The sequence below is a fragment of the Ovis aries genome, chromosome 13 (genome assembly GCF_016772045.2).
Source record: "Ovis aries strain OAR_USU_Benz2616 breed Rambouillet chromosome 13, ARS-UI_Ramb_v3.0, whole genome shotgun sequence".
Lineage (NCBI taxonomy): Eukaryota > Metazoa > Chordata > Mammalia > Artiodactyla > Bovidae > Ovis > Ovis aries.
The window spans coordinates 40,166,642-40,188,407 of record NC_056066.1 but is presented as its reverse complement, the minus strand read 5'-3'; the positions used below and the strand labels follow the sequence as shown (position 1 = coordinate 40,188,407).

Below are 21,766 nucleotides of genomic sequence, written 5' to 3'. Positions count from 1 at the left end.
TCTCTTGCCTGCGTCTTCCAGTGCCACCACAGCACGTGCAGATCCACAAGCCTGGCCCTTACCAGCCCTCGGTCCTGCCTCAACGCTGCTCAGGCCACCCCACCTCCCCTGCTCCCAGAAGATGCCCTTCCATCTCTCAGCACCTCTGTTCCTCCTCCTCCCTCCTGACCAACACTCCTTCCTGACATCTTATTCATTTTCCAAAGTCTAGACTCAGACCGAATGCCACCGTGTTATCACAGCTGAACACATCCCCCCAACAAATTAACTGTTCCTCTTCCATGTCCTCACAATTTTTCTTATTCTGTGTTTTTCTACTTGGTTTGTCATTCTAACCCCCAATTACACTGCAAGTTCTTCAAAAGGTAAGGACTGTGCTATACTCACTCCTGGAGGCTCTCAACTGTATTTTTGTGGTAAAGCATTATCTTTCTTTCTGCCACAGCTTTAGCAAATGATAAGAGCTAGGCTTTTATTCTTATAATAGTGAAGGCACTTTAAAAATAATACATGCAAAGTATCATTAAAAAAAAATTGTGAACTTAAAAACCCATCCTATACATGCTACCTCATGGATGAACCTCAAAAACATTCTGCTAAATAAAAGCCAGTCACAAAAGACCACAAAAGATCCTATTTACAAGATTCAGAACAGACAAATCTTTAGAAAGAAACAGGTTAGCTTCAATCCGCAGTGGGGGCTGACAGGAGGGGAGGAGATAGGAAGTGACTGAAAATAGTTACAACATTTCTTTTGGAAATGAGGAAACTGTTCTAAAATTAGGTAATGGTGCTGGTTGTACCACTGCATTCATACTAAAACGCACTGAACCGTTATCATTTTAATGTGTGAATTATATGATACATATCTCAATAAAGCTATTTTTTAAAAGATATAAAGACAAAAAGTCAATGAGAAAAAAAAACAGGGCCCACAGAAAGGATTGATGAAACCGTGGCACAACCATAGAGTGGAATGTCTGACAAAAGTACATTCCAAATGTACAAAAGTAACAATAAGTACAAATGTTACAAAAGTAACATCCAGCTGGATGGTCACCAGTATCTTAAGCCAAAAAAGGGAAGTAAAGAAAAACACATACTGTACACCACTTCCAGAAAATTATAAACGAACGAAACAGTGCTAGGCATTGTTCAGGGATGAACAGAAACCACAGAGAAGAGCAGATGGAGGATGAACACCAATCTCAGGACAGTGGTGATCCTCAAGAGAGGGAAGGAATCAGATTGGGCTTCAATTTGCATTTCTAATCGGGAGAAGTGGGTGTCAAAGAAAGAGGCTATCAGAGTTCTGTGCAGACACCCTGTGAATCAGGAAAGAGGGGCTTGATCAAAAGCAGTGAACCGGAAGGAAAGCGAGTCAATTTTAGAGGTCTATCAGGGAAGATCGTTTGATGACTCCCAAACAAAAACAAGCTCTATAAAGGCAGGAGGCTGTGCCGCTCCACTTGCTCTACACTCAAGGTCCACACCTCCCTACCTCCTGAACCAAGCAGACACCACACTCAGGAGAATCCAGACCCACTTTCTTTATGATTCCCAAGAAGTCAGACAGTTAAGTATTTTTGACTTGTTGACCTATGACCTCAGTTGCAACGACTCATTTCTACCTTTATAAAATTAAAGCACCCCTAAACAATATGGACATGAATGAGTATAAGTGTATTCCAATAAAGGTTTATTTATAAAAACAGTAGACTGCTGGCTTGCTATATTGCAGCTTTTCAACAAATGCTGAGGGTAGCTGATGAGTTTCCACTTCCCCTGCCTAGAAAGCAGAGCCTAGGGAAGAAGGTGTAGGCAGGTCCTGATTTTGAGAAAAGAGCGCCAGGCATTCCCAACAAGAAAGACACACAATTTCCTCTTGGGAGTTCTAAGGATATCTTCAACACGTTAATTACATAATCCTAGAGTTTCTTTCTTCAGGAGAAGATTCTCAACAAAGGAACTCACTCTTCAAGAGCCTGGCCATTAAATACAATGTGAGTGTATCTGCTGCTGGATTCGAGAGATTCTTAATCAGAGAGTAGCTACAAGGAGAGCTACTCTGAACACGAAAACCAATTCATCTCAAATGGCTTTTCATTATCTTTGGGGGTTTCCAGTAATAAACTGAGTACACATCGCAGCCTTCCCTTTCCATCCCCGGGCCACGTAAAAGACTAAAAACATCCTACCACCACTACAGAGCTGTGCTGGAAAACGAAGAGAAGAACCGTCGGTGACTGGTAAATCACAGGGGATGCCCGAATGTGGAAAACTGATCACAGGGCATGCCTCAAATATGCAGATGTGGGAGAATCTGAGGGCACCGGGCCCACAAGGGGCTCACGTAAGAGCCTCTGGAGGATCCAGAAGCAGCAGCAGCAGGAACAGTCCAGCTGGTCAAACCTAGCACTCTCCCCTCCACTCACCGTCTCAGGCCCCATGAGGACCAGGCACCTTGAGACCATTATTCCCAAAAGACAAGGGTGCTTGCGGAGGAAGGGCAGTCAGCACCCTGGCTGATGGAAGGCTGGCTGTCAGGCCAGTCCTACCCCGCAGGAAGCCCACTTCTCCACGGCCCATGGCACGAGGAGAGGAAGAGCTATCTGCATCCCAGACAAGGAGCTAAGAGATCAGCCTGTTTCTGCACAGGATGATAAAGAAGCTATGTGAAAAAGTAAAGATGGTCCACACAAAAATAGTGACTATATAAAAATACACTCCACAGGTTTTAATGCAAAACCCCTAAAATAAACTCCACACCAACCTGCTATTCTAGTCAACGATATACAACTTTCTGGCACTTCACATGTTAGTTAGAAACCCCCACTATCAGTAATAGTTAAGTAGATGCATTTTTTGTGTAACCCTGCACATATTTCACAACAGCAAAAAGAACCCCCCTGCAACCCAGGAGACACAGGAGACGGAGGTTTGATCCCCGGGTCGGGAAGATGCCCTGGAGGAGGGCATGGCAACCCACCTCAGTTTATGGTCTGGAGAATCTCATGTACCAAGGAGACTAGTGGGCTACAGTCCAAAGCATCACGAACAGTTGGACACGACTGGGTAACTAAGCGTGCAACACATGCAGACACAGAAAAATCGGACTCATGCCTGAGGTTCTGCTGCAATAAGAGCTCCCTCCATTTAATGAAACTGAAGTGAAATCAAAGTGGCTCAGTCGTGTCTGACTCTTTGCAACCCCATGGACTATACAGTCCATGGAATTCTCCAGGTCAGAAAACTGGAGTGAGTAGCTGTTCCCTTCTCCAGGAGATCTTCCCAAACCAGGGATAGAACCCAGGTCTCCCACATGGCAGGAAGATTCTTTACCAGCTGAGCCACAAGAGAAGCCCAAGAATACTGAAGTGGGTAGCCTATCACTTCTCCAGGGGATCATCCCAACCCAGGGATCCAACCCAGGTCTCCTGCATTACAGGCAGATTCTTTACCAGCTGAGCCCCAGGGGAAGTCCAAGAATACTGGAGTGGGTAGCCTATACCATCTTCAGCAGATCTTCCCAAAACAGGAATCGAACTGGGGTCTCCTGCATTGCAGGTGGATTCTTGACAGATAACCTACTGTAGAACTTGGTTTTAGATTTCCATTAAAGCAGCTCAGAACTTCAGAAAAGACAAAACACAGGTGATATTTTGGGGAGAAAGGGTCACAAGGCTACTGAAAATTTTAAATTACAGTATTCTTGTTAAAAATTCAGGCCATAAATTTTGATGTAGTTGCCAAATAAAATGAACGGATGGAGCCAAAGCAAAAACAATACCCAGCTGTGGATGTGACTGGTGATAGAAGCAAGGTCCGATGCTGTAAAGAGCAATATTGCATAGGAACCTGGAATGTCAGGTCCATGAATCAAGGCAAATTGGAAGTGGTCAAACAAGAGATGGCACGGGTGAACGTCAACATTCTAGGAATCAGTGAATTAAAATCGACTGGAATGGGTGAATTTAACTCAGATAACCATTATATCTACTACTGCGGGCAGGAATCCCTCAGAAGAAATGGAGTAGCCATCATGGTCAACAAGAGAGTCTGAAATGCAGTACTTGGATGCAATCTCAAAAACGACAGAATGATCTCTGTTCGTCTCCAAGGCAAACCATTCAATATCACAGTAATCCAAGTCTATACCTCAACCAGTAACGCTGAAAAAGCTGAAGGTGAACGGTTCTATGAAGACCTACAAGACCTTTTAGAACTAACACCCAAAAAAGATGTCCTTTTCATTAGAGGGGACTAGAATGCAAAAGTAGGAAGTCAAGAAACACCTGGAGTAACAGGCAAATTTGGCCTTGAAATGCGGAATGAAGCAGGGCAAAGAATAGCGATTTGCCAAGAAAATGCACTGGTCATAGCCAACACCCTCTTCCAACATCACAAGAGAAGACTCTACACATGGACATCACCAGAGGGTCAACACTGAAATCAGACTGATTATATTCTTTGCAGCCAAAGATGGAGAAGCTCTATACAGTCAACAAAAACAAGACCAGGAGCTGACTGTGGCTCAGATCATGAACTCCTTATTACCAAATTCAGACTTAAATTGAAGGAAGTAGGGAAAACCACTAGACCATTCAGGTATGACCTAAATCAAATCCCTTATGATTATACAGTGGAAGTGAGAAATAGATTTAAGGGCCTAGATCTGATAGAGTGCCTGATGAACTATGGACAGAGGTTTGTGACACTGTATAGGAGACAGGGATGAAGACCATCCCCATGGAAAAGAAATGCAAAAAAGCAAAATGGCTGTCTGGGGAGGCCTTACAAAGAGCTGTGAAAAGAAGAGAAGCAAAAAGCAAAGGAGAAAAGGAAAGATACAAGCATCTAAATGCAGCGTTCCAAAGAATAGCAAGAAGAGATAAGAAAGCCTTCTTCAGTGATCAATGCAAAGAAATAGAGGAAAACAACAGAATGGGAAAGACTAGAGATCTCTTCAAGAAAATTAGAGATACCAAGGGAACATTTCATGCAAAGATGGGCTCAATAAAGGACAGAAATGGTATGGACCTAACAGAAGCAGAAGATATTAAGAAGAGGTGGCAAGAATACACAGAAGAACTGTACAAAAAGATCTTCAAGACCAAGATAATCACGATGGTGTGATCACTAATCTAGAGCCAGACATCTTGGAATGTGAAGTCAAGTGGGCCTTAGAAAGCATCACTACGAACAAAGCTAGTGGAGGTGATGGAATTCCAATTGAGCTGTTTCAAATCCTAAAAGATGATGCTGTGAAAGTGCTGCACTCAATATGCCAGCAAATTTGGAAAACTCAGCAGTGGCCACAGGACTGGAAAAGGTCAGTTTTCATTCCAATCCCAAAGAAAGGCAATGCTAAAGAATGCTCAAACTACCACACAATTGCACTCATCTCACACACTAGTAAAGTAACACTCAAAATTCTCCAAGCCAGGCTTCAGCAATACATGAACCGCGAACTTCCAGATGTTTAAGCTGATTTAGAAAAGGCACAGGAACCAGAAATCAAATGCCAACATCCGCTGGATCATGGAAAAAGCTAGAGAGTTCCAGAAAAACATCTATTTCTGCTCTATTGACTATGCCAAAGCCTTTGACTGTGTGGATCACAATAAACTGTGGAAAATTCTGAGAGAGATGGAATACCAGACCACCTGACCTGCCTCTTGAGAAATCTATATGCAGGTCAGGAAGCAACAGTTAGAACTGGACATGGAACAACAGGCTGTTTCCCAATAGGAAAAGGAGTACGTCAAGGCTGTATATTGTCACCCTGCTTATTTAACTTATATGCAGAGTACATCATGAGAAATGCTGGGCTGGAAGAGGCACAAGCTGGAATCAAGATTACCAGGAGAAATATCAATAACCTCAGATATGCAGATGACACCACCCTTATGGCAGAAAATGAAGAGGAACTAAAAACCCTCTTGATGAAAGTGAAAGAGGAGAGTGAAAAAGTTGGCCTAAAGCTCAACATTCAGAAAACGAAGATCATGGCATCTGGTCCCATCACTTCATGGCGAATAGATGGGGAAACAGTGTCAGACTTTATTTTTTTGGACTCCAAAATCACTGCAGATGGTGACTGCAGCCATGAAATTAAAAGACGCTTACTCCTTGGAAGAAAAGTTATGACCAACCTAGATAGCATATTCAAAAGCAGAGACATTACTTTGCCAACAAAGGTCCATCTAGTCAAGGCTATGGTTTTTCCACTGGTCATGTATGGATGTGAGAGTTGGACTCTGAAGAAAGCTGAGTGCTGAAGAATTGATGCTTTTGAACTGTGGTGTTGGAGAAGACTCTTGAGAGTCCCTTGGACTGCAAGGAGCTCCAAGCAGTCCATTCTGAAGGAGATCAACCCTGGGATTTCTTTTGGAAGGAATGATGCTAAAGCTGAAACTCCAGTACTTTAGCCACCTTATGCAAAGAGTTGACTCACTGGAAAAGACTCTGATGCTGGGAGGGATTGGGGGCAGGAGGAAAAGGGGACGACAGAAGATGAGATGGCTGGATGGCATCACTGATTCGATGGACGTGGGTTTGGGTGAACTCTGGGAGTTGGTGATGGACACGGAGGCCTGGCGTGCTGCGATTCATGGGGTCACAAAGAGTCGGACACGACTTGGCGACTAAACTGAACTGAACTGAGTATTTTTTCAAGTTGCATGTCAGCTCCATTTTTATAAGATGTCAGTCAACAAGGACTACTCATTACCACTAACGTTTACAGAATACTTAAAATGGGACAGGCATTGTTCTCAGGGCTTTTACTCGCGGATTATTTTCCTCTCTCCTCACAACAACCCTGTGAGGTACAGAGCATCTCACTTACTAATGAGAACACAAATGCTCAGAGGGGTTAAGTGGCTTTCCAATGCCATACTTCTGTCAAGTTCAGAGACCAGGATTGAACTCAGTCATCTGAATTCATATGTCAGCCTGATTAATTCCAAGTTCACTAGATTCATCATGAACTTAATGAACACCTGTAATGTGCGTCAAGGACCACAGCCAGAACTATAGGGGACACATAGTATGCTGATGTGTAAACCTGATCTTCACTTGCCCAGAGAGCATACTGGTGAGTTGGGCTGCCAGCATGATGGCATGAGGACTTCTGCTCACCTGCTCCCCAGCTGAACTAGTGAGAATCTTTTGAAAGAGACAGAAGCATTTAAATTTAAAGCCTTTGGAAACAGTCTGGAGGCAAAGAGCAACCTAGTTAAGAAAACCTTTGAAAATTCAGAACTCACTTCATTTGTGACAGAACATGGAGAAATTCACACTCAAGGGCATTCTCAAGAACTGTGTAAGTTGTGGCGAAAAGGAACCGAGAAAAGAATCAGGGACCTAATGAAGCTTAGACCACAGACTGGCTAGTCTGTGGGAGAGAAGTGGGGTTTAAGAAAGCTGGGAGGAGCCGCCCTCCAGCTGGGGTTAGAACAGATACCAGGCATTAATCTCAGAGGCTAAGCCTTGCAGGTGTCACTGCATTAGTCTGTAACACTTCTGTGGAACACTCAACAGACTGTACACATTCTCGACTGCATGTGCAACATTCTCTGGGATAGACCAATCGCTGGGCCATGAAACAAGCCTCAATGAATTTACAAGCAAGAAAGTAATACAAAGCATGTTTTTCAACCACAACAAAATAAATAAAATTCAAGCTCAATAAGTGGAGAAAAGTTGGCAAATTTGTAAACATGGGAAATTTAACAACACACTCACAAATAATCAATGAAGAAGAAATCAGAAGGGAACTCAGAAAGTGATTTAAGATGAATGAAAAACAAGATACGACATGAAAACTAATATTGTAAAGCCCAAAAGCAGTGTTCAGAGGAAAACTTATAGCTGTAAATGTCTGTATTAAGAAAGCTCTCAAGTCAATTACCTAACCTTCCAACTTGACACTGGAAGAGCAAAATAAAGCAAGCAGAAGGAAGAAAATAAATATGAGAGAAAATGACACAGAATAAAAAGGACAATTTTATTTAAAAAATCTATGAAACTAGACTTCCCTGGTGGCACAGTGGATAACCCACCTGCCAATGCAGGGGACCTTCGAGCCCTTATCCCGGAAGATCCCACGTGCCACAGAGCAACTAAGCCTGTGCGCCACAACTACTGAGCCTCTGCTCTAGAACCTGTGAGCTGCAAGTCTGGGCCCTTGTGCTGCAACTACTGAAGCCCATGTGCCAAAAGCCCAAGCTCTGCAACAGCAGAAGCCACTACAACGAGAAGCCCACACACCACAGCTCGACAAAGCCCTCACGCAGCATCAAGACCCAGTGCAGCCACAAGCAAATAATCTATGACATCAAAAGTCAGTTGTTTTACAAGATCAACGAAATTGACAAGTCTGACCAAGAAAGAAAAAGCAAGGTGGGAAACCTAGATTTCACTGCAGGCAAACAGCACAATTCTATACGATGCAATGCTACTAAGAACCAGACACAAAAATATCTCCACTTTTACTTGGATATATAAACTACAAAAATTAACTTATCAATCAGTGCAAGGCCCTATTTGAAGCTGTTAACTTGGATTTACTGACTCAATCCACACAACCACCTTATGTGGCACACATACAACTGGTCGTCTTTATTCACGAATTCCAAATTTGCGAACTCATCTGCTCACTAAAATTTTGTTATACCCCAAATTAATATTGTTGCAATCTCAAGGTCATTCACAAACACAAGCAGAATGGAAAAATTTGAGTCCACCGACACACACACTCCCAACTTATGTTAAACAAGGCAGCACTCTGTCCTATGTCAGCTCTCATATAAAAATGACCAGAGCATAGACTGTAGGAATGAAGCTGTAAAATACAAGAAACTCAGTTTGCTTATAAATATGGCATCTAAAGGTTTCCAAAATCCTGAAAAAAAAAAAAAAGAAATTGATACATGCTGAACAAGGATGAATCCTAAAAACATTATGCGAAATGAAAAAGTGAAATGCACCAGACACAAAATAACAAATATATGATTCCACTTACATTAGTTCTTAGAATAGGCAAATTCACAAGACAGAAAGTAGGTGGCAGGGGAGGCAGAGAATTGTTATTTAGGTGAGTACAGAGTTTCCATCTGGAATGATGAAAAATTTCTAGATATGAATAGCAATAATTTGGCAAATTGACTCCCATGTATATAAAAAAAATAGTACACCATGACCAGGTGGGGTTTATTTACCTGAAATACCAGACTCATGTTAACATTTAAAAATCAGTGCGATTCACCATTAAAAAAAAAAAAAAACTAAAAAAGCACAGCATGAAGTATAATTTTATAACAGTATAGTTTTAAAAACTCTAAGAAAACAAGAAAAATCTGTGACCTTGACTTTGACAAAGATTTCTTAAACATAACACAAAAAGCAGTAACAGAGAAAAAAGAAAGCAGGCTTTATTAAAACTAAAAACTTTTGCTCTTTTTTGCATGAAAAAGGAAATCACAGATTAAAAGAAAACGTTTACCAAAAAATTCAATATGTAAAAAAAGTCTCTAATTCAGTAAGACAATCCATCCAACTTAATAATGGGCAAAAGGGACGTCGCTGGTAGGACTCTCTGCTTTCACTGCTGTGTGTCTGGGTTCAATACCTGGTTGGGGAACTAAGATTCCTCAAGTCTCATAAAAGGACCAAAAAAAAAAAAAAAAAAAGTCCTTGTTCTTCAAAAGGGGGGAGGAGGGGAGATGTGAACATACACCCAACTCAAGAAGATTTATGGAAGGCAAATAAGCACCTAAAGAGATGCTCAGCATCATTTGTCATCAGGGAAATGCAAATTGAATTCTCACTGCAATAACACTGCACTAGAATGGCTAGAAACAGAAAGACTAACCACACTCAGTGCTGACAAGGAAGTGCAACAACCAGACCTCTCATACACTGCTGTTGCCATTAAAACAGTACAGCCTCTTAGAAAACAGTCTGGCTAGTTTTTTCTTTTTAAATAATCAAACACCAATATACAATGCAACCACTTCTCTAAAGAAATGAAAGCATGTCCACACAAAGATCTGTATACCAGTGTTCACAGTTTTTCTTAATAGCCACAAACTGGAAATAATCCAAATGTTCACCAATTGGGTGAATGAAAACCAATCCGATGAACGGAAATCAAAATGTAATATATGCACAACACAGAATACAATTCCAAAATAAGAAACTATTGACACAAGTAGCAACATGGAAGACTTTCAAAATAACTATTCTGAATGAACGTAACCAAGTTAACTGAGTCAGGTTTTTAAAAAAAGTACCGATTGTATAATTCCATTTATATAAAATTTTAGAAAATGAAAACATCAATAGAAATAAATCAGTGGTTGCCCAAAGATGGACAGGAGGAAGGAGCTGGGGGAACAAAAAAGGAGCAGAAGGAATGTCTCAGAGGTGATGTTCATTACCTTGATTGTGGTGATGAGTCCATGGATAGACACATGTCAAAATGTATTAAATTGTACACTTTTAAAAAGTGCAGTTTGTTCTAGGTCAATTATACCTCGGGGGAGGAGAGAGAAAAGAAAAATAACTCAACTAGGAGGACCAGAATTCAGAGTTCAGAGGACGAAGTAAAAGGAAAACGGGAAAAAAATAAAAAAGCATTCCCCATAACACAGAACACAAGCCTCCAGACTCACAGTCAGCCAAGCACTGATGAAAAGGAATTAAAATTTAAAAAAAAAAAAAAATCTGTAACTAAGTACACAGTCACACAAGCTTGTATTATCAAGGATAAAGCTCTTTTTAAAATTCAGAAAGAAAAACATCAACTACAAAAGAGTGAAAGCAAAAGAACATAGAAATTAAGAGCATGGGCTTCCTGGTTTTGACACAGGCTCTGACATGCATTAACCACATGACCATGAGTACATTATGTAAGGCCCCTGTGCTTCAGTTTTCTCATCTGTAATAAGAAGCAGGGGAGGAGGAGAAGAAATAGTTACATGGTTGTTATGGGGATTTAATAAATTCATCTGTGAAATGCCTGCTGCTGCTAAGTCGTGTCTGACTCTGTGCAACCCCACAGACGGCAGCCCAACCGGCTCCTTGGTCCCTGGGATTCTCCAGGCAAGAATACTGGAGTGGGTTGCCATTTCCTTCTCCAGTGCATGAAAGTGAAAAGTAAAAGTGAAGTCACTCAGTCATGTCCAACTCTTAGCGACCCATGGACTGTAGCCTACCAGGCTCCTCCATCCATGGGATTCTCCCGGCAAGAGTACTGGAGTGTGTTGCCATTGCCTTCTCAGGTGAAATGCCTAGTACCTACTAAATACTGCATTTAAGTGTTAGCCAAATAAATAAACTGCATTAACATTCAACTTTTCATCAACAATTTTGGATGACAAAAATCAAAAGAACAATGCTTTCCAAGTTTTGAGGGAAAGCAATTTTCAAACTCAACCTCTGCCTAGCTAATGATTACTCATGATTACGAGGGAAGAATGGACTTAGAAAACTCACATACTACAACAGCACTTCTTAAGAACTCAAGTAAGAACAAAAACCAAGAAAGATGATTAAAAACAGTACCTCCAACTGCAGAAATTTTAAATAATATCAAGAAGCAGCTTTCCAGCAAGGCTACATAACCAGGTGCCACAGCAGCAGAAATACAGACTTCAAGCAGTCTCCGATTAGAAAGAGGACTTGATAGAATATCTGATATAAGAACTGGATGGGGAACCATGTACAGTGGAAAACAGACAACAGACAAAAAGACAAAAGTAGCAGAAAAGAAACAGAATCCTAGTACACAACCTAGATCTACACAGTGACAATAGTCACCAATACTACTTGATTATTCAGCTTTTAAAACAAACTTGTATAGCCAAAGCCCTGACAATTTAATCCTGGATGCCAACAAGGAAAAGAACACAGCCGACAAGCTTGGCATGAGGAGTAAGGACAGCAGGGGTAGAAAAGTTAATACCTAACCTCAACATGTGAAGGGTCAAGCGGTACTCTGTATAGGAGACGAAAAAGGAAACAAAAACAAAATTACTTAACGCTACAGTTTATCAGTAGAAGAATAAAAGCACTGATTAGGGGGTGGCGTGGGGGGCGGGGGCCTGTACAAGTGACCACTCGTAACACAGCTACAACTCAACAGATACATCCAAAAGTAATACATCAAACACAACCATGACACTCAGAGATAGAACCAAAAATAAGTTTAAAGCAGTTATCCCTACAGAGCAGAAAGGAGGTAAGATATACAGTTAATAAAAGTTTTAAACGCAAAGGACATGAGCATTGTTTCCAGTTTCTCTTTGAGAAAAACAGGCGGTACTGGAAATTTCATCAGAACCATCAGTTTCGGTTTCTCCTCGGACAGGAACTAAGCAAGGTCAAGATCTCACACTGAATGAAGCCTGGAGACCCATCTACCTGTCCAAAACAAACAAAAACTAAACAAACAACCTTTCCCCCTTCCCCCACAAAAACCCTCACTAGCCTAAGCAGAAAGTTCCCAGTGTCGACTGGGCACTTCGTTCTAAAACAGGGCATCGTGTGTCCCTGAACCTCCCCGATCTGGAAACTGAAAGCACGGGTACCAAATCGAAACCGGACGGAGAAACCTGGAAACGACCAATACGAAACGTCAAGAAACCAACAGCAAAGAGGCGTAGCACCGATCGAGCGCGCCCAGGAACCCTGAAAATGTCAAAGGCGGGCTTGGCCCAGCAATCAGGCAACGAGGGAGGGGCCCTTCGCGGACTTGAGTGCTGTCCGAGATCTTCCCGAGGCGCTGCTCTCCCCTCGAGACCCCTGACACGACAGCGATAGACTGCCTCTCCCCGAGCCGAAAGCCTCTCAGGCCGGCCGCCCCGGGAGGAGACAAAGCCGTGGGCGGGGTCTGCCGCCCAGGAACCCGCGGGCAGCGCAGGGGCGGCCCTCGCACCGCCCGAGCCGCTCCCGGGCCGGGAGTGCGAGCGCCCGCGCCCCCGGCGGGCGTCGGCCCGCGGCGACCGGGGAGGCAGTGGGCGCGGGCCCCGCGGGCCCCCGGAGGACCGCGGCCTGCACGCGCGCCGGGGCAGAGGGGTGCTCTAGGCGTCGGCGTGGCGGCCGCCTGGCGCCCCCTCACCTTCTCTTCCACGCAGTTGACAATGATGGACGGGTACTTGCGGCTGAGCCAGCGGAAGAAAGCCGGGACTCCCATGGCGGCGGCGCAGCTGCGGGCGGCGGCCCGGCCAGCGAACGCGCGGTAACCAGAGAGACGAGCCGCGGCGGGCACCGGCTCTTCCGCCCACGTGCGCCCGGCGACCGGAACTTAGGTCACGGCGCCGCCGCCGAGGAGACAAGGAAGGAGGTGCCGGCCCGGTGGGGCGGGGCCGGAAAGGGGCGTGGCTAGTGAGCGGGTGGCCCGGAGCAGTGGCCCGCGTGGCTCGTCGTCCTCGGCCGCACGGGACTCGGAGCTTCCCCAGCAACCCGCGACCCTCGGGCGGGAACCCTGCGTTCCAGGCTGCTCCAGGGGAACCTTGGCGGACTGGTTTCCTTCTTCTCACCCACCTCGATTCATGTATAATCTAATCATCCACACGCACTTGTTACTTCTGCTTCCTGCTTTCTCCCGATTTTATGCCACAGTATGAATCTGGGTTAGCAACCGTATTTTTTTTTTTAAGTATTTTGCACCGATGACGGCTGGTTTGCGTAAACAACTCACTTATCACTGGTTATAAAATGCAGTGTAGCATGTAATTCAACCTTCCAGCTACGTTTATGAGAGTAAAATAATTGCTCGTGTCACTCTCCAGCACTTATTTGCAAGTTTACACTGTGCTAAAGCATTGGCTAAGGCATTATCAAATTTGATCGTCACTTGGGCCTTCTGAGGGTGCTTTAATCATCTTCCTGTAACAGATGAGAGGCCGGGATAGAGGGGGCTTAAGTCTTGCTTATTCACACCGCTTTTGTTTCAGTCCAAGTAAAGATCATTTAATACTCTGTCCTTGCACTGACAGGATACTTATATCCTTTGTTTTCTGATGGCTTCAAATACATTTTTTTTTTTCCAGCATATAAGAAGGGAGGCGTGGAAGAGGAGGTATTTATGTCCATTTGCTCAAATCTGGAAGTCTGTCTCCCTGGAATCCCCTCTTGCCTTGACAAATCATACTCAATCCTAAAGGCTCACCTCAAGAGGTCTCTAGGGAAGCGTTTCTCCCTGCCACCTGGCAGTATTCATTGCCCCCTTCTCTGTGGTCTGATGCCACTGTGTTTAAACCACTGGTGTGGAAATTAGAGAAATGGTTAGCCCATATTTTACCTAAGAACAGTCAAAACTATTACCTGGAATTATGTCTGTGGTGAAGTCCCTCGTTTCTCCTAGAAAGAGCCCTTCCTCAAGTATTTGACTTCCCTGGACAATGCTATGTTCTCATAGGCACACACGTACAGTAGGCATTTGGTAAGGGGATGGTTAGCTGGGAAAGCTGAGTCATTGAGAGTCCTTGCCCAGCGTTTTTTAACTTCAAGCCATAAGGAAGGTGAGGCAGCACCTCCCAGATGGTTGAGGCTGAAAGATAAGAATGGGGTTTACTGCCAGTCTGCAATGAAAGAAGCAGATTTAGTCCCTGGTTTCAGTGAGTTTCGAGTACAGCTAAATCCCTCTTCCTGCAGTTTGGTTGGTAAACCTGTCCTTTATTTCCATGTGCCAATAAATGATTCTTTTGCCCTAAGCTGTTTGGAGCTAAGCTCCTCTCCTTTGCATAGGAAAAAGTCTTTGTGCCAGCTCAAATGCTACGTGTTTCCACTTCCCCTCTTCTCCATAAATTTTTCCAGCACAGAGCCCAAGGCTCCTGCCAGTTCTCATCTTCCATAGCTCTCCTTGACTTCTAACATGTGGTATTGCATCTTATATTTTTCTTATCTCATCTGTAAATATTCTCTTTCTTCTAATATATCAGGACAAGCTACACTTTGCTGGGATAATAAATAATGGCTGAAATCTCATCAGCTGACCAAAAGTGTGGTTGAGCTCCCTCCAGGGCTGTTTGTCCTCCACGTGGTGACTCAGGGATCCAGCTGTTTTCATCCTGCGGTTCTGTTAGCTCAACATGTGACCACCACAGCCACTACCAAAGGAAGGCAGGGCAGGAGGGCTGCCCTGGATGTTCTGAAGGGCTAGGCTTGATGGTGGCTTTACATAATTTCTACTTACATTCATTTGACCAAATTCCAATCACTTGGCTCCCAGCTGAAGACAAGATTGGGAAATATTGTGCAGAAAAGTTACCCAATCTCATCTTTTGGAGTACTCAATAATAGGAAAATGAGACAGGATTGGGGAACACAGCATTGTCTCTGCCACACTCCTTAGTTAAGCTGCAAATCAAATTATTAAATATCCATTTAAGGTCCACAGCCTTTGCTGCCTATGTGGGCACCATTAGCAAAATAAATCATTGTCTTGCTACCCTCACTTGTTTTATCCATCACTAGCAAGGACAAGATATAGCCACAGCATATGAAATAAGTAATTAAGTCACATTTTGACCAATAATAAACTCATACCACAAGTCTTATTAAATATCCCAAGTGAACTGCACAGACAGTTGCTACAGACATTTTAAAAAGATACAGATCTAGTCATCTAAAGGGGTAGTCAGAGATGATAGGGAGGAAATAGATTGACAAGGAGTCTTGAAATCTCAGTGAGATTGGGTTGGAAATGAGGTGTGTGTGGAAGGAGACACTGTAAGTTCCCTGGAGGCAGGGATGTGTCTTTATTGATCTTGTGATGAGCATCCAGTAGATTGTCAATATTTTCATGGAATTGAATTTTGAGAGCGGCAGTTCTCAAAATGTGGTCCAGGGATCCCTAAGATCCCAGAGATTCATTCAGTGCGTCCATAATGTTAAAACTTTTTATAATAATATTAACATGTGATTTGGGGGAGTTCCCTGGTGGTCGAGTGGGTAGAACTCCAAGCTTCCAGTGCAGAGGACATGGGTTCAATACCTGGCTGAGGAACTAAGATCCCACATGCTGCACAGCCAAAAAAATGTGTGATTTTCTGTCTTCACTTTAATCCTCCAAGTGTATAAAGTATATAGTGGAAATTTCTAGAGGCTATGTGATGGGATCTCTCAACGAATTGCTGATAAGAACAGCTGTGGCAACCCAGTTGTCTTCTATTAAGTCAGACACTGAAGAATTTCAAAAAATATGAAACAGTGCCAATCTCCTCACTAATCTGGGTTTGGGAGAAATAGTTGTTTTCATAAGCATGTGTCTTCTGTTAGCATGTTAAGGGCTTCATGTTACTTTTAAATGAATTAATAATTATTTATTTTAGCATTTTAAATATTCTAAAATTTTCTCAGGTTTGATTTCAAACATGGTAAATATTGACAGGTATAATCACCTGAACAAAACCCCTTTGGGGTGCTGGATAATTTTTTTTATTTAAATTGATTTATTTTAATTGGAAGCTAATTACAATATTGTATTGGTTTTGCCATACATCAACATGAATCTGCCACGGGTGTACATGTGTTCCCCATCCTGAACCCCCCTCCCACCTCCCTCCCCATACCATCCCTCTGGGTCATCCCAGTGCACCAGCCCCAAGCATCTTGTATCCTGCATCGAACCTGGACTGGCGATTAGTTTCTTACATGATATTATACATGTTTCAATGCCATTCTCCCAAATCATCCCACCATCTCCCTCTCCCACAGAGTCCAAAAGACTCTTCTATACATCTGTGTCTCTTTTGCTGTCTTGCATACAAGGTTATTGTTACCATCTTTCTAAATTCCATATATATGCATTAGTATACTATATTGGTGTTTTTCTTTCTGGCTTACTTCACTCTGTATAATCGGCTCCAGTTTCATCCACCTCATTAGAACTGATTCTTTTTAATGGCTGAGTAATACTCCATTGTGTATATGTACCACAGCTTTCTTATCAATTCGTCTGCTACTGGCATCTAGGTTGCTTCCATGTCCTGGCTATTATAAACAGTGCTGCAATGAACATTGGGGTACATGTGTCTCTTTCAGTTCTGGTTTCCTCCATGTACATGCCCAGCAGTGGGATTGCTGGGTCATAAGACAGTTCTATATCCAGTTTTTTAAGGAATCTCCACACTGTTCTCCATAGTGGCTGTACCAGTTTGCATTCCCACCAACAGTGTAAGAGGATTCCCTTTTCTCCTTCTCTGCACCCTCTTCAGCATTTATTGCTTGTAGACTTTTGATCACAGCCATTCTGACTGGCGTGAAATGGTACCTCATTGTGGTTTTGACTTGCATTTCTCTGATAATGAGTGATGTTGAGCATCTTTTCACGTGTTTGTTAGCCATCTGTATGTCTTCTTTGGAGAAATGTCTATTTAGTTCTTTGGCCCATTTTTTGATTGGGTCGTTTATTTTTCTGGAATTGAGCTGCAGGAGTTGCTTGTATATTTTTGAGATTAGTTGTTTGTTAGTTCCTTCATTTGCTGTTATTTTCTTCCATTCTGAAGGCTGTCTTTTTCACCTTGCTTATAGTTTCCTTTGTTGTGCAGAAGCTTTTAATTTTAATTAGGTCCCATTTGTTTATTTTTTATTTTATTTCCAATATTCTGGGAGGTGGGTCATAGAGGATCCTGCTGTGATTTATGTCGGAGAGTGTTTTGCCTATGTTTTCCTCTAGGAGTTTTATAACTTCTGGTCTTACATTTAGATCTTTAATCCATTTTGAGGTTTTTTGTGTGTGTATGGTGTTAGAAAGTGTTCTAGTTTCATTCTTTTACAAGTGGTTGACAAGTTTTCCCAGCACCACTTGTTAAAGAGATTGTCTTTCCTCCATTGTATATTCTTGCTTCCTTTGTCGAAGATAAGGTGTCCATAGGTGCGTGGATTTATCTCTGGGCTTTCTATTTTGTTCCATTGATCTATATTTCTGTCTTTGTGCCAATACCATACTCTCTTGATTACTGTGGCTTTGTAGTACAGCCTGAAGTCAGGCAGGTTGATTCCTCCAGTTCCATTCTTCTTCCTCAAGATTGCTTTAGCTATTCGAGGTCTTTTGTATTTCCATACAAATTGTGAAATTATTTGTTCTAGTTCTGTGAAAAATACTGCTGGTAGCTTGATAGGGATTGCATTGAATCTATAGATTACTTTGAGTAGTATACTCATTTTCACTATATTGATTCTTCTGATCCATGAACATGGTATATTTCTCCATCTATTAGTGTCCTGTTTGATTTCTATCACCAGTGTTTTATAGTTCTCTATATATAGGTCTTTAGTTTCTTTAGGTAGATATATTCCTAAGTATTTTATTCTTTTCATTGCAATGGTGAATGGAATTGTTTCCTTAAATTCTCTATTTTCTCATTATTAGTGTATAAGAATGCAAGGGATTTCTGTGTGTTAATTTTATATCCTGCAACTTTACTATATTAATTGATTAGCTCTAGTAATTTTCTGGTGGAATCTTTAGGGTTTTCTATGTAGAGGATCATGTCATCTGCAAACAGTGAGAGTTTTACTTCTTCTTTCCCAATTTGGATTCCTTTTATTTCTTTTTCTGCTCCAATTGCTGTGGCCAAAACTCCAAAACTATGTTGAATAGTAGTGGTGAAAGTGGGCACCCTTGTGTTGTTCCTGACTTTAGGGGAAATGCTTTCAATTTTTCACCATTGAGGATAATGTTTGCTGTGGGTTTGTCATATATAGCTTTTATTATGTTGAGGTATGTTCCTTCTATTCCTGCTTTCTGGAGAGTTTTTATCATAAATGGATGTTTAATTTTGTCAAAGGCTTTCTCTGCATCTATTGAGATAATCATATGGCTTTTATTTTTCAATTTGTTAATGTGGTGTATTACATTGATTGATTTGCAGATATTGAAGAATCCTTGCATCCCTGGGATAAAGCCTACTTTGGTCATGGTGTATGATCTTTTTAATGTGTTATTGGATTCTGATTGCTAGAATTTTGTTAAGGATTTTTGCATCTATGTTCATCAGTGATATTGGCCTGTAGTTTTCCTTTTTTGTAGCATCTTTGTCAGGTTTTGGTATTAGGGTGATGGTGACCTCATAGAATGAGTTTGGATGTTTACCTTCCTCTGCAATTTTCTGGAAGAGTTTGAGGAGGATAGGTGTTAGCTCTTCTCTAAATTTTTGGTAGAATTCAGCTGTGAAGCCATCTGGACCTGGGCAATTGTTTGCTGGAAGATTTCTGATTACGGTTTCAATTTCTGTGCTTGTGATGGGTCTGTTAAGATTTTCTATTTCTTCCTGGTTCAGTTTTGGAAAGTTGTACTTGTCTAAGAATTTGTCCATTTCTTCCAAGTTGTCCATTTTATTGGCATATACTTGCTGATAGTAGTCTCTTATGATCCTTTGTCTTTCTGTGTTGTCTGTTGTGATCTCTCCATTTTCATTTCTAATTTTATTGATTTGATTTTTCTCCCTTTGTTTCTTGATGAGTCTGGCTAATGGTTTGTCAATTTTATTTATCCTTTCAAAGAACCAGCTTTTGGCTTTGTTGATTTTTGCTATGGTCTCTTGTTTCTTTTGCATTTATTTCTGCCCTAATTTTTAAGATTTCTTTCCTTTTACTAACCCTGGGGTTCTTCATTTCTTCCTTTTCTAGTTGCTTTAGGTCTAAAGTTAGGTTATTTATTTGACTTTTTTCTTGTTTCTTGAGGTATGCTTGTATTGCTATGAACTTTCCCCTTAGCATTGCTTTTACAGTGTCCCACAAGTTTTGGGTTGTTGTGTTTTCATTTTCATTCATTTCTATGCATATTTTGATTTCTTTTTTGATTTCTTCTGTGATTTGTTGGTTATTCAGCAGCTTGTTTTTCAGCCTCCAAATGTTGGAATTTTTAATAGTTTTTCTCCTGTAATTGAGATCTAATCTTACTGCAGTGTGGTCAGAAAAGATGCTTGGAATGATTTCAATTTTTTTGAATTTACCAAGGCTAGATTTATGGCCCTGGATGTGATCTGTCCTGGAGAAGGTTCAGTGTGAGCTTGAGAAAAAGGTGAAATTCATTGTTTTGGGGTGAAATGTCCTATAGATATCAATTAGGTCTAACTGGTCTATTGTATCATTTAAAGTTTGTGTTTCCTTGTTAATTTTCTGTTTAGTTGATCTATCCATAGGTGTGAGTTGGGTATTAAAGTCTCCCACTATTATTGTGTTATTGTTAATTTCCCCTTTCATACTTGTTAGCATTTTTCTTACATATTGTGGTGCTCCTATGTTGGGTGCATATATATTTATAATTGTTATATCTTCTTCTTGGATTGATCCTTTGATCATTATACAGTGTCCTTCTTTGTCTGTTTTCACAGCCTTTGTTTTAAAGTCTATTTTATCTGATATGAGTATTGCTACTCCTGCTTTCTTTTGGTCTCTATTTGCATGGAATATCTTTTTCCAGCTCTTCACTTTCAGTCTGTATGTGTCCCCTGTTTTGAGGTGGGTCTCTTGTAGACAACATATATAGGGATCTTGTTTTTGTATCCACTCAGCCAGTCTTTGTCTTTTGGTTGGGGCATTCAACCCATTTACGTTTAAGGTAATTATTGATAAGTATGATCCCGTTGCCATTTACTTTATTGTTTTGGGTTTGAGTTTATACACCCTTTTTGTGATTCCTGTCTAGAGAATATCCTTTAACATTTGTTGGAGAGCTGGTTTGGTGGTGCTGAATTCTCTCAGCTGTTGCTTGTCTGTAAAGCTTTTTATTTCTCCTTCGTATTTGAATGAGATCCTTGCTGGGTACAGTAATCTGGGCTGCAGGTTATTTTCTTTCATCACTTCAAGTATGTCTTGCCATTCCCTCCTGGCCTGAAGAGTTTCTATTGAAAGATCAGCTGTTATCCTTATGGGAATGCCCTTGTGTGTTATTTGTTGTTTTCCCTTGCTGCTTTTAATATTTGTTCTTTGTGTTTGAGCTTTGTTAATTTGATTAATATGTGTCTTGGGGTGTTTCGCCTCGGGTTTATCCTGTTTGGGACTCTCTGGGTTTCTTGGACTTGGGTAATTATTTCCTTCCCCATTTTAAGGAAGTTTTCAACTATTATCTCCTCAAGTATTTTCTCATGGTCTTTCTTTTTGTCTTCTTCTTCTGGGACTCCTATGAATCCAATGTTGGAGTGTTTAATATTGTTCTGGAGGTCTCTGAGATTGTCCTCATTTCTTTTAATTCGTTTTTCTTTTTTCCTCTCTGATTTATTTATTATCTCTACCATTCTACCTTCTACTTCACTAATCCTATCTTCTGCCTCCGTTATTCTACTATTTGTTTCCACCAGAGTGTTTTTGATCTCATTTATTGCAATATTCATTATATAATGACTTTTTTATTTCTTCTAGGTCCTTGTTAAACCTTTCTTGCATCTTCTCAATCTTTGCCTCCAGGCTATTTATCTGTGATTCCATTTTGATTTTAAGATTTTGGGTCATTTTCACTATCATTATTTGGAATTCTTTATCAGGTAGATTCCCTATCTCTTCCTCTTTTGTTTGGTTTGGTGGGCATTTATCCTGTTCCTTTACCTGCTGGTTATTCCTCTGTCTCTTCATCTTGCTTATATTGCTGAGTTTGGGGTGGCCTTTCTGTATTCTGGCCGTTTGTAGAGTTCTGTTTATTGTACAGTTTCCTCGCTTTGGGTGGGGTTGTATGGGTGGCTTCTCAAAGTTTCTTGGTTAGGGAAGCTTGTGTCGATTTTCTGGTGGGTGGAGCTGGATTTCTTCTCTCTGG

At 41.5% G+C, this 21,766-nt stretch overlaps 1 protein-coding gene across 17 annotated transcripts in view; it reads right to left on the bottom strand.

Annotated features, from left to right (window-relative positions):
• Positions 1 to 13,257, bottom strand: part of XRN2 (5'-3' exoribonuclease 2) — a 65,684-nt gene extending 52,427 nt beyond the window's left edge. For 14 of the 17 annotated variants that reach the window (XR_009596081.1, XM_060397516.1, XM_060397517.1 and 11 more), the window contains exon 1: positions 13,127 to 13,257. Coding sequence is in view for 12 of the 17 variants with exons in the window: in XM_060397516.1 (XP_060253499.1) it covers positions 13,127 to 13,201 (75 nt within the window). In the remaining 5 variants the exon portion in view is untranslated. Of the gene's footprint in view, positions 1 to 387; positions 12,882 to 13,126 lie in introns of those variants that run through there. The other 3 variants (XM_060397519.1, XM_042229638.2, XM_060397520.1) reach the window with 3 other exon arrangements.
• Positions 13,258 to 21,766: the final 8,509 nt, after the last annotated feature.